The 12,957-nt window shown below is 46.7% G+C and overlaps 1 protein-coding gene across 1 annotated transcript in view; it reads right to left on the bottom strand.

Moving 5' to 3' along the window:
- LOC119395804 (glutathione S-transferase B) overlaps positions 1–4,914 on the bottom strand; it is a 47,127-nt gene extending 42,213 nt beyond the window's left edge. The window contains exon 1 of the mRNA XM_037662811.2: positions 4,673–4,914. Within this exon, the coding sequence (XP_037518739.1) occupies positions 4,673–4,770 (98 nt within the window). The 5' untranslated portion in view covers positions 4,771–4,914. The remainder of the gene's footprint in view (positions 1–4,672) is intronic.
- Positions 4,915–12,957: the final 8,043 nt, after the last annotated feature.

The following is a 12,957-nucleotide window of genomic DNA, read 5'->3' as shown; positions in this document are numbered from 1 at the left end:
TTCCGATGCATTCTAAAATAACCAGTTTGCTTATTTTTTTCTTCTATTCTGCATAAATGAATACAACTACTTCACCAGAATTTAAGTTCTGCACTCTACAGTTCTTGTGCTACAAATTTTAAAAGATGCAAATTAACTCAAAATTTAGGTCCTGGTGGTAAAAAATTCCCCAAAATTCTAATATTAGTCAGATTTAATTAAATCTTCAGTTAAAATAGCAGAAAATTTGGAAGAAAGTTGTAGATGCATTATGTCGATATATTTTCTGGTCACTGGGAAAAAGGTTACCTCGAAATGGCCAAAAATGCATGGGACGTGTAGGGCTTAACCTGGTGCCCTTAAGCAGGAAATGTAATTATTGTTCCAAGGCAAACGAAACCTCAAAATGTCAAAAACGAAACTTCCTTTACGCGCTGCTCGGTATTTTGGTGTATCGACGTCGTGGGCTTTTGTGTGACTCAGTGCTCTAGCCGCAAAGACTGTGCTGCCATTACACTCGTCACAGTGACGAATTCAGTAACGTCGCGCAAACCCCGCTGCCCAGCAACTCCAGATGATGGTGTGCCCACCTCTTGTGACCAAATGTTCCAATGAGGCATACCGCAGTGAGACAGTGGCTCGGCTGCTTTTCAAGTGACAAGCGCAGAGCAAAGTAAGTTCTGAAGATAAACCTAAGGACATGGATGAAAAGAAATGGGCGTTGAAGCGTAGTGGCGACAGTGATCGTGGTAGTTGGTAACAATGTAACGGGTAAGAAAATTACATACAGGCAACCAGGAGTTACCCAAGAAGTGATAAACGGAAATCTTACAGCTGCAAACGAAATACCATTGACGTTTACACATGTAAAAAAAAGAAAATTGAAGGGAAAATATTACAGTGCTTCCTATTCGAGACCCGAGCAGGTTGACTGAAGACAAACGTCCTAAGGGCAAATATGTCCAGCAGGTTCCTGCTGCAACAAAAGTCCGGAAACTACTCGGCGCATTGTAATGAAATGACAGGATATTCAGCCAGTAGTAGCTGTAGAAGGCGTCCACCTATAACATGCGTTGGTATTTAAAGCGCATTGAAGTACAGGCGCTCCCAGAATAATTCGGAACGCCGAGCATGCAGCCGCTCGCCGGCGGAGCGCACCGGCGGATAAATGCACGCATGGTGTGCGCATGCGCGGCCTCCCTAGCGAGCTAGTTTCGCTCCCTAGTGCATCTAGACTGGCGTTGTCTTGCACCAAAAGGGTAGCGCTAGGTGCTGTTTAGCATTATCACAAGGCGAGCGCGGCGGCGATGACGCAGCACCACCGTGATTCGGCTACTCGCGGGCGCTCTCCGCCTCAAGCCATTAGATGGCGCACCGCTCAACGGACCGACGACCGAACATTTTCTGGCCGCTTAGGCGCGCGCAGTGTCAACACCTGAATATTCTTACACCGTGTTCCAAATATATTCGTATCTCCTTATCAATCTGGCCACCGATATGTTCACGGTTGCATCAGATGAAACCACCGTCCTTTGCGAGCGCTAGTCACAGTCGCCTATCGGAAATAATCTGATCAAATAATAAATATGAAGTAAAGTAGCAAAAGAAAAGTGTCATCCAAGCACACGAACACGCACGACGGCTCTGCTCCAACGCGCGTGCATGCACACACGCGGCTTCTCACAGACACCACCCACCCAGCGCCCTTTATCAAAACGCTAAAAGACACACAGGGCACCGTTTGCTTGCTAGGGAGACCGCGCACGCGCAGACCATAGTACTACTTTTCTGCGCGCATACTCCGCCGGCGCGCTGCTGCGTGTCCGGCGTTCTGAATTATTCTGAGAGCGCCTGTACTTGCTGGTCAGCGAAAGAAAAAAGGTTAGTAAAATGATAAAACCGCAGCCCCTGCTAAATGCGCATTATGAAGAACTTTCGTAAAAATAAAGATTCAGACGCCTATTTTGCGCCGTTTTAAAGAGCCCCTGCATGCCAATAGAAATGCACCACTGACAGCAGAACCCGCCACTGCGCCCTGTGTACGTCCATTGCAGGGCAAAGGCCTCTCAGGTTCCTCCACCAGGCCTCGTGCTTGCTGCTATTACCTTAACCTCGCGAACTTAGTCTCCCCTGCCCACCTAACTACAGCCTGGGCTACGCACCGACTGGGCTAGACACCTACTTGCGGAAAACAAGTATAGGCACCGTGCATACGTTAGGAGCCGCCACAGTCGCGCGCAGCCTCCAGCGCCACAGCGGCCACGGCAGCAAACTTGACGGGATATGGGAGCAGACGACGCAAGCGGCAGCAAGCCTCTGCGCCGTGTTCTGCTGCTTCGCTCGACGCGTTTTCGTTTCCGTTCGCTTTCAAAAGACGTTAAATTGTTAGCAGCTGCCACAGACCCTCGATGTTAGAGGGTATGCTTCTTTTCGCCAGACCTCGTGCACCCTCAGGGGAACGCGGCAGCATAAAATGCATGAGCAAGGGAAGACGACACGGAGGCTACGGGCTCGTTGAGCGAAACTGCGCGCCACTTCGTTCACTAAACGATCACAGCTTGTCACCCTCAGGCTAACGTGGCAGCAGACTTGGCGGCTGCTTGAAAGAGACGACAACACCGGCGATTGCATTGCGTTCACTGCGCCGATTTCAACCAGTGCAGCCGAGCGGTCGTCACAGCAGATGTTAGCTAGCCATGGCACTGCAAAGCGTGTCAATTATTATTACATTTGGGTTCAGAGAGCTACGTGCTATAGATGGTTTCTTCCGAGGAGCTAATCTAAATAAGGGCAGAGAGCTTCTCGATCGAAGCGAGGCTGGCGAGGCATGTTCACGGCTTCGTGGAAGAGACGTTGCACGGCGGATCATCAGTCACGGGGAAGTGCGCACCACAGATGCGAATGAACGCGCTGGGAAAATCCGTGAAAATCGAGGTATGTCGCTTAAATTTGCTTTTTCTTAGTTACAGGTCATGTAATGTTTCCTTATCACTTAAAGCAGGGACATCCGTGCGGCCAACTGGGAGTGCTGTGCCGGAGTCGCAGGAAAGTATAAAACCGCCTGAATAAAATTACTTGCGCATCGAAGACAAGTAAACCGCGATAATGGGGCTTTCCTTTAATTAAAAACGTCTGCCCGAAACGCTCAACTGTGGCAATCACACAAAAAAAGAAAAAAAGTGAGCGATTTTTTTTTCTTCTCTCCTTTTGCCAGCTTCAGTACAAATAATGTGGAGGAACTTCTACCTCTACAGTTAGGGCAAAGAGCATCGACGTCGAGCACGTGCTGAGGGTTTTCGGCAGCACTGAGTGCACTTTGTCTGACGTGCTCCGGGCAGAGGCCAGCGACGCGGCATCGCAGTCCCACCTCGTGCTCCTTCCTGCCTCTACTCAAACGCTGAGCTTGTTTGTTTTGAAACGGATTATTTGCTCATTTTTATGTAGGCTCTCAGGCAAGCTGCTGAGTATATACAAGCAGTATGTCGAAGTGCCACATCAGGAAGTGGCCGAACTGTCAGCATGCATGTTATTAAACAGAAATGCTTCGGCAAATGAGCGTTTCTGCATAATTACTGCGACAAAGGTGTGAAGTAATACCTTTTGGCACTTCGTCTTAGCAATGAGTCTGCTCTGCGATGTACATTTAGTGCACTTATTTAGGCCGGCACATCTTTTTTTCTTTTTTGTATCTCCAAGGCGCACAGGGTAATTGACATGCTAGGCAAACGTGCAGATTGCGTATGGTCTCTGATTAGAAACCAGTAAAATCGCGTACCTGGAGAATTTCTGTAGGTGTTACTGCACCCAACAACGCAGCAATTATTCTTTGAGTTTGGCATAACCGACACAAAACGAACAGCCCGCGAGAAGGCCGCGCGCCGTCATCGCGGAACCGTTGAGCGAGCAGGGCGAGCGGGTGAGAGTATCCCGTCAAGTCTGCGCTTGTTGCCGCTAGGGCCGCCTTCATTGGCGGCGGAGTTACGTCTGCACGGAGCCTATACCCGAATCATAAGACCGCGTAGCACCGGCGTCACAAAACGAATGTAAAAGGACAATTTCTTTAAACGCTTCGTTTAAATCTTTCGTGGTGGTCGAAATAAGCCCTCCCTGGGACACGATATAAAGTAGACATGCGGCATTGTACGATTCACGTAAATTCCAACCTTCCGAACATTTACTGTGTTGGCAGACAAGCCTTCTGCGAGACCGTTCCTGGTGCTGACGAAAGATAGAAAGAAGACTGAAGGCTGCGTACCAATGCAGCCCGTCAACAACGTGGCACGCAATTTCACAACCACGCAGTGGCCCATAATAAACTACGCTTACGCATAACTTTGACTACTCTCAAAGTACATTCCGCGGGAGTTGTTTTCGTAATGTAAGCAGCACCGCGGGCCTTCTTTTCCTGCCTTTCAGAAAGATACCTTAATGTGGCTTTTTTTTTTGTTTATGATGTGAAAGCGCGGCTTGCAGTTTTCTGCATATCTGATACGATACTAGCACGGTATTTTCTGCCGGCGTAAGCATTTCGGTTCAGCGTCCCGCCTAATAGAAACACGCCGCGGTGCTCTGCCACCGTGTCATAATGAAATGCTCGCTATCTCCGCCGTTTCGACCAGTTTCGCAAGCCGCAACCGGACGAGGCGAGAAGCCGGCATCCGCTGTCGCGACGTGCCGAAAATTTTCCGCATACCTCTTGTCCTCGTAGGGCACTCCGGCGTGGGCCAGCAAGTAGCGGATGGGCTCTGCGAGGCCCCGGATGTCCCAATAACCGAGCACTAGGGCTGCCATGGCTCTCTTCTGCTCTCGCGACTCGGCACGTTCACGCCCACTAATGGTAACAGTCGCGGACCCTGCACCCCTTGCCAACCACTTTGAAAGCGCCGCCGACACTGCCACCTACGATAAACGCGCTCTCCCTTTCCACTTGTCGCGAGCAAAGCGACACCAGGCGCCCTTGCCGGAACGCGTAACCGGTGGCTTTCCAGATGTCGACGGCAGAGAGCGGGGCAAGCGCCGCCGCCGTCGGAACTGGTTTTTTACCGAGCGTTTCGCATGAATATTTCAATCAGAGCTAGACGCTCTTGAATACCATGACCTTGCCCTCACGCACCCTTTGCAGTACGTTTCGTTGAGCAAGCAAACTGTGCAGTGACGGAGAGAGAATAATGCGCTGACATGTAAAACTGACAAATGAACAATATTTGCCCCCATTGCGCCGTGCGGGTCCTGCATCTTCTTTATTTAGCCTGTATTTGGGATTATCCTTTGTCGATGTGGTCTATGTGTATTGGTCGAAAATGTATGAATAAAAAAAAATTGGAGCCCTTCACCTCTCGGGCAAATGGTGGGCAGCTAAACTTGGCATGCGCTTCCCTTACCTACTACTTTTCTTTCTTCCTTTCGCATTCGCGATGCTCCCTCCTAATATATTCCTTGCTCCACGCCGGAAATCGGACCTTAACCCACATGCTTCGCAGCGCAACATATCTGTTACTGCAGGCAAAAATGGTCATGCGTACAACAATGATGTGCAAGGCTGTAAGGGAATAGTGAAATGCGGCGATTGAAATGACAAGTGACCGCGATGAAAGATTAGATTCTATGTCAGAAGCGGCTGATGGACGACATGCCAACGTTTCAACTAGCGACAAAGCATCAATCGTTGGAAACCGGCGCATACAAATACGCGTGCGACGGACGCATTCGCACATCAGGGCAGGGCAGTATCGTGATAGTATTTCGGAGATACTTGTGAGTATCTGTATTTCTGTAACGAGATACATTTGAAAAATGTATTTGTATCTCAGTAATGAAATACTTTCACGGTGTGTCGTTTGTTTCGCGATACTATGCAGGACACGGTTATCGTTGGTAACATTTTTTTTTGTCGGAAATAGGTTGAGGCGCGTTTCCAAGAGGTAATCACAGTTTTTTGTTTGTTTGTTTTGGGCCAAGATATAAAAAGGCGTGCCGCAGGTCACCGACAGAAATGGCGACCACGGTTTCCCCTCAAGCACGGAATGACCCATGTGGTAAAGTGCGCGACGCCGCAGACTGCCAAATCGCGGAGGCAGTGTTGTCGGCCTATGCCGACAAAAGTCGCTGTCTCTCAAGGTCAGCGAAGCACGCCTCATTTTTTTCGGGTGGCAAGCCATTACCTCGTGACCCCCTGCGCTGATGCCGCCTTGTCACAGAGGTTTTGCAACGCTTCGCGTGCGTTCAGTTCTCAAAGCGGCGGCACTTCCAGAAGCAGTTCCCGTTGTCGCGGTGGAGGTGACTAGAAGATGGCTGCATTTGTCGCGCTTTCATCATCCTCTCCAGCGTGCCAGGATGCGTTCCTACTTGATTTACAAGCATGAAACGGTCGTTTGTGGTACCAGGCTCCCCTACCGCTGGAGCCGACTTCGCCTGTTTCGGCGTGTTGACATGGGTGCTGGTAGCATCGGTGGTGGTTACACCTTCATTGAAGAGGGACCCTTTCGGACCAGGCGACCAGTGCTTGCTGTAGTTTCTGGTGGGGCGCTCTGAGCAGCTGTCCCTGTTTCCACGTCTGTTTAGAGAGCTGCTAGGGGCGAGTTGGGAGGGATTAAACCCTCTCACCCCCAAAGAACGTTTAGGAAGCCAACGTGTGAATTGTGCAGTTGTCACATAATAGGCTGCATTGTGCATACGTAATTGTGGCCGGCCTATATGGGCAGCGAAATCCTCAGCCGTGTGACCCGGCTTTTGAACGTTCAGAATGAGACCAACGTGAGGGCGGAAGTGTTTCGGTACCTCGGTGACCCGAGAAGAGGTATCGCCATGCTGCAGGACTGTCCGGCTGTGAAGGCGGTACTTATTCACTATAACAAAAAAATTGTGCTTGTCTGCAGCGGTAGCCTTTTTTGCTTTCGCAGGTCTTGTGCTGAGGCCGAACCGACGCTGTGTAGAAGACAGCCTACTTGAAAAGCTCATGTTGCTTAAGTACAATTAACACAGCAGCCGTCTCAGCAAAGCATATCTCATGTGCAAAATAAGTGTACGCTTTTTCTCAATTGACTGGTGTTGATTAGCGAATCGACTGATTTGCTTGAACTATGCTATTTCTAGCATATAGCGCATTTTTTTGTCACCAAGTATGTCGATGTCGGTGTCCAATGCTTAGTACTGTTGCTTTGAAATAGTGTACTTTTTATTAGAATTGATACGTGCGATTATGCCATTATTTCTAATTATGTAATTTGTAACCCCGCCCCCCCCCCCACCTCTCTACCGTATCAACGGCGCTGAGGGTACTGTAATAAATAAATGAACGGAATGTTTCAACGCACTGCAACTTCATATACAACATTATTGTGCTCAAAACGAAAGCGATCATTTTCAGCCCTAAGGGTAAAACTGTATCATTTTGACTTATAGCTCCAAAACATAGAAATCGTAACAGCATTTAAAACCCTTGGTGTTTGGTTTACGGAAACGTTGCTATGGGATGTGCATTTGGACCACGTGTGTTTAGCTCTCGCACGTTTTGTTGGTCTTTTATACCGCAATAACTGCGTTCTTCCAACTAATATCAGTATTTGCTTTTCAAGTCTTTGTTTATGTCTTAAGTGAATTACTGCCAATTTGTATGGGGCACTGGCACGCACACAGCCCTAAAGAAGCTCTACATCCTACAAAGGAAAGCTTTGCGCATCATTTATAACTTAGCCAGAGATCATCCTTCTGCACAGCTCTTCCCAGCTGCCGATTTCCCTGCGTTTTTTAATACTTATAACTTGCGCCTTATTCTTGGAGATAAATATGAAATAAAGAACAATATTCCAATGCTTGCATATTTGGCAGAGTTAGTTGAATACTCTTCTTCGTATCCCTTACGGCTCATGAGAAAGTACGAAACAAGAACACCACGCACAAATTACGGGGCCCAGATGCTAAGAATAACTTTGCCCTCTGTGTTGAATCTTTTATCCCAATATGATTTTGATATTTTTTGTTGCAGGCCTGCACTTCATGCTTTTTGTAGCGTTAGCTACACTGGCCTAACCGAGCCAGTTTCGCGTGGTTTCTCAAGAGCCGTGCTGCGCATGCGCGAGGATTATTGATGTCACAGCTGGCGCATCGGAGCCGGCACCTCCCGCGCACTCTGCCGCTGCCGCGCGCGACTCGCTACCGCCGGTCTGCGCTTTCCAGAGGAGTGACGTCGTAGCCGAGGTAGACGTACTGGCGCCGGCACGCGCGCAGCTATTCGCCTTCGCTGTGCAGTGGCCGTCTGACACTGCGCTGGAGCCGCTTAATAGCGCCTCTGACTGGCGTTTGCAGGTGGGTAACGCCATGGAGAAGGAGAGCGCAAATGCTGCTCAACGGCCCAGAAGAGCGGAGAAGCTTAACTCATCGGATCCAGAAGTAGTTGCCTGGGAAAATAAATATACATGTGCCACACAATATGTATACCTTCTGCGTGTCATTAGAGCAACAGTAAGCATGGTAGTAAAGCTATTCCTAGACAATCAGAAAAGCTGAGAACAATCAGCTGAACCTTTGATAGCGCTGCGTTATCCTGGCATAGCCTAGCTAAGCCACTGCAACATTTTTTCGTCAGCTGATATCTAAAATGTTAGCTTTTAACTTATCTTTGATGATGTTGTTTTTTCCTTTTTTTTCTCGCGGAATTGCGTGTACCTGTTGCGTTCTTTTTGGTGACTATGCGCAAGAATAATGTATGCTGTCTGTGTATTTATACTTACGTACGCCAGTTTTTGTATACCGTCACTGTATGCTGAACTATAATCGGCTGGGAAGCCTAGTCAAGCTCACAAGAGCTCTTTCTTCCCATGCCCTCTACTACAGGAAGTGGTAAATAAAATGATTGATTGATTGATTGATTGATTGTTTGAGAAATGTCTTTGCGAAGTAGGAGCTTCCTTGAAATAAAAAACAGTATTTCAGTATCTGTATTCTTGTATCTGCATTCCAGAATACTTTTTTTTCTTACTGCAAGAGTATCTCCGAAATATCCCGTGACGTCGAAGGCAAATGTATCTCAGTATTGGTATTTTGGGCTTCTAGCACATGTATTTCGATATCTGTATTCCGGAATACTTTTCCGAGTATCTCTGCCCAGCCCTGTGGCACATTCATCACACAGTAGTGAGTTGCCAGATGGACTTATTTTTTTAGGAGAAAGAATCTGCCAACGTATCTCCGCCATTCACTGGACATAGCGACCTTCCAATGGAACCCATTTCACTGGACTTTTCTGGTATCAGCTTCATTATTAGCAACATAATACGATTTTCCTCGTGCGGTATCCATTGTGTCACTACGAAATTTCTGTAGGCGACTGCCGAAAATAGTTCCTTTATACTAAACCCTATTTTCACGAAATCGCTGAACAACAGCTTTGTACCCAGAGACTGGAAAACAGGCAAGGCGGTTCCACTTCACAATTCCGGTGACACTCACTACCCTCATAACTATAGACCTAATTCCTTGACATAAATACCTTGTGAAATATTTGAACACGTCATTTTTTCGCGTCTAGTAAACGTTTTGGAATGAAATAGGTCTTTTCATAACAGTGAGCATGGGTTCCGTAAGTCTTTCTCATGCGAAACGCAATTACTAACATTTTGCAATGATCGTCACGCATTTTTAGACTCCGGCATTATAGTGGACTGTATATTTTTAAATTTTGCAAAGGCTTTTGAGAGAGTTAACTACCACTTACTCTTAATAAAACTCAGCCAACTAAATATTGATCCCTTGGTCTTTAACTGGATTCGAGAGTTTCTTTCAAACCGAACGAAATATATGAGCAATAATGATACTGAGTCTCCTGAAGTACCGGTAAGCTCAGGCGTACCCCAACACTCTGTTTTAGCACCCTTACTTTCTTTAATTACTATCAATGACTTTCTAACCGAATCGCAAGTACTCCTTGTCTGTTCGCCGACTATTGCGTCATATATCGCGCGAATGAAAGCTCTAACGATACGGTAACCCTCCAGCATGATCTAAATAAGACTTCAACATTGTGTAAGCTCTGGGTAAGGGAACTTAACACGTCTAAACGCAAAACAATGAGACTTTCCCGTAATCAGTCAGCCTGCCCTACTTACTTGCTTAACAACACTGCCCTTGATCAAATACTATGCTATAAATTCCTCGGTGTGCATATTACTTACAATATTTCATGGAAAAACACATCGAACACATAACGTCGAAAGCTAACCGCATGCTTAGTTATCTTAAACGAAACTTTTGTATAGCTCAAGCTAAACTAAACAAGAACTTCACATCACTTATGTTATATCTAACATTGAATATGCATGCTCGATATGGCACCCTGGCCATGCTACTCTGAAAGACATAATCGAAAATGTGCAAAATGGAGTGGCCCGTTTCATCCTTAACAATTACCATAGATCTGCTAGCTTCACTAATATGAAGCTAACATTTGGCGTTCCTCTCCTTTCTTCTCGTAGGAAGTTAGCTCGTCTTCCCACTTTCACCAAATTTACTATCACAACCACGAGCTCAAGTCCCGATACATTACACCAGCAACTTATATCTCCCCACGTGTCGATCATCCTTGCAAAGTTCATGTACCTTCACGGCGCACAGTCACCAACTCATATTAATTCTTGCTGAAAACATGTCACTAGTGGAATCGCTTACCTGCGTCACTTGAGGCTGTCAGAGAGAGAGAGAGAGAGATCGTTTCCGCAAAGCACTAACAAACGCGTTATAAGCCTGCACCAAGCTGCTTCACTACTGCATTTGCGATTTATTATTTGATTGCCACTTACCTTTTATACTACGTCTTTTTTTGTTGTTAGTCAATATTGAATTTTGTTTTGCTTTGTTACTTTGTATTCATTTTTTTGTCATTCTTGTAATCCCGTATTCTTTTCGTTCCTCTTCCTGTATCATAACTTTCTGTATTTATTTTGATGCACCAAAGTACATAATTCGATTCTTGTGTTTTGTATCCACTGCCATTCTGTGTTTATCACTGCTTTTTTATATCTTGCGTCGTATTTTCGTTAGCTGATATATAAATATATTTTTCTTTGTTACTATTTCTGCTCGCTTACCCACACTCTTATATTTTCCTTCCATTATAATATTGTTTTTTGCTTTATATTTCGTTATATTACACATATTTTTTGCATGTATCAATTTACCTTAGCCCCTCCCCACTGTAATGCTTCTTGTGAGCCCTGAGAGTATAAACAAATAAATAAGCGTATGCCGCTAGGACACTGGTGCCTCTCCAGGTTTATACTTTAGCAGCTGTTTGTACATAATGTTTAGTCACACACGAAGCATTCAGCGACAGTTCACTTATATGTCTTTATTTACCAAAAAAAAAAAAACGCCAGGCCTGCGCTGAAACCGCAGCACAGTCACAGCGAAAGCTGGAAGAGCGGCGTTTCTAAAGCACCGTTGTAAGCTCTCTTGGGGCTACTAATACAAGTACACTAGCAAGGTACCCACTACGCCATACATCACAATTTTGGTGAAGTTCGGAAGCACCTACTAAGCCATTATCCGTCATTCTGCGGAGAAGCGAAGCTCCAGCTACACGTCTGTAAGCATTATGTGCACTTTGTTGACGCGACGACTGATGACGATGAAGAAATATGGCTCAACCCTTTGTAATGGGTTGGAAGCTTTAAACGGCCCACCAGTTATGTAATTTGCATTAGTTGACGGCCGGTCGCTATGTCCCTCTCACGCCATGCTGTATAACATACGTTGACGTGGGAGAGAGAGTTGGGGGGGGGGCGAAGAACTTTACTGAGACTCCGAGGAAATGGATCATGCGTTTATGGGCTTCCTTGGCAACTAATACATGTGTACTTGCGAGGACCCCACTATGCTATAAATCATCGTAATTTTGAGAAGTAGGAAAGCCGGCATTATGCCATTTTTTGTCATTCTACGGAGAGCCGTGGTATCTGCTAAACGCATGTAAGGCATTATGCGCACTTTGTTGATGCTGTGCCTGATGACGATGAAGAATTATGGCGGAGCCGTTTATAGATTTCAAAACAGGAGAAAGTGCCTCAGATCAGGCTGGCCGACGTTTCGATAGGGGACCTATCTTTGTCAAAGGCGCCTTGTCATCCCTGGCGTGTTAGTTTTATGGGGTTAGTGATGACGTCATGTCCAGCGGCGGCGTGTCTGTTGCTGTTGGTAATTGATGCCTGGAAAGAGAGAAACTCGAAAGCAGAGGAGTAAAGCCCTTGCCACATTTCAAGAGAGTTTGCAAACACGTTCGGGTCTGCCATGTCAGAGTTCAAGGTAGCTGCAAAGAAAGAAAAAAAAAAGAGAAAAAAAAAAGAGGGGGGGGGGGCGGGTACAACCAAGCGAGAGGACGAGTGCAGCCATCACAAAGAGCTGCAGAAGGTGGTGAGGAAGGGAACTACAGGCGGGGAGAAAAAAAAAAAAAAAGAGAAACCGGGCGGTTTACGTTTAAATGTCCGCCAAGGAGCTGCAGAAGGTGGTGGGGAAGGCAGCTACAGACGACAAAAAGGTACTCGGGCGGCGTACGTTTAAAATGCCGCCTGCCTACTTTAAGTGATATTGAAAGGGTTGCCTGAAAAGCAAGCTCCTGCTTAATGGGTGAAGTAATTGGCTGGCATATGCATCCAGTGTCGTCGGTGGTTTCCAAAAATTGGGCGCCCGTCAACTAAGAGGGTGAAGTAATTGGCTGGCATATGCATCCGGTGTCGTCGGCGGCTTCCAAAAATTGGGCGCCCGTCAACTAAGAGGAAAAAAAAAAAAAAAAAAAAGTTGAAAGGAACGAGGGGCGGCCGGGGGGGAACAATCGGAATAAGACTCTAGAACTTCCTGAGAAAGCGAGGGCTGTGACAATGCTGGCCAGAAGCGGCCTTTGGAGCGCGGAAAGGGGGAAGGAAACCGTGGCTCGGATTCACTAGAAAATGAAAATATCTTAAGAGAATAATATCTACACGTATGTGCACA

The sequence above is a fragment of the Rhipicephalus sanguineus genome, chromosome 6 (genome assembly GCF_013339695.2).
Source record: "Rhipicephalus sanguineus isolate Rsan-2018 chromosome 6, BIME_Rsan_1.4, whole genome shotgun sequence".
Classification (NCBI taxonomy): domain Eukaryota; kingdom Metazoa; phylum Arthropoda; class Arachnida; order Ixodida; family Ixodidae; genus Rhipicephalus; species Rhipicephalus sanguineus.
The sequence above is the reverse complement of the archived record's forward strand: the minus strand, read 5'-3'. Positions and strand labels throughout refer to the sequence as shown.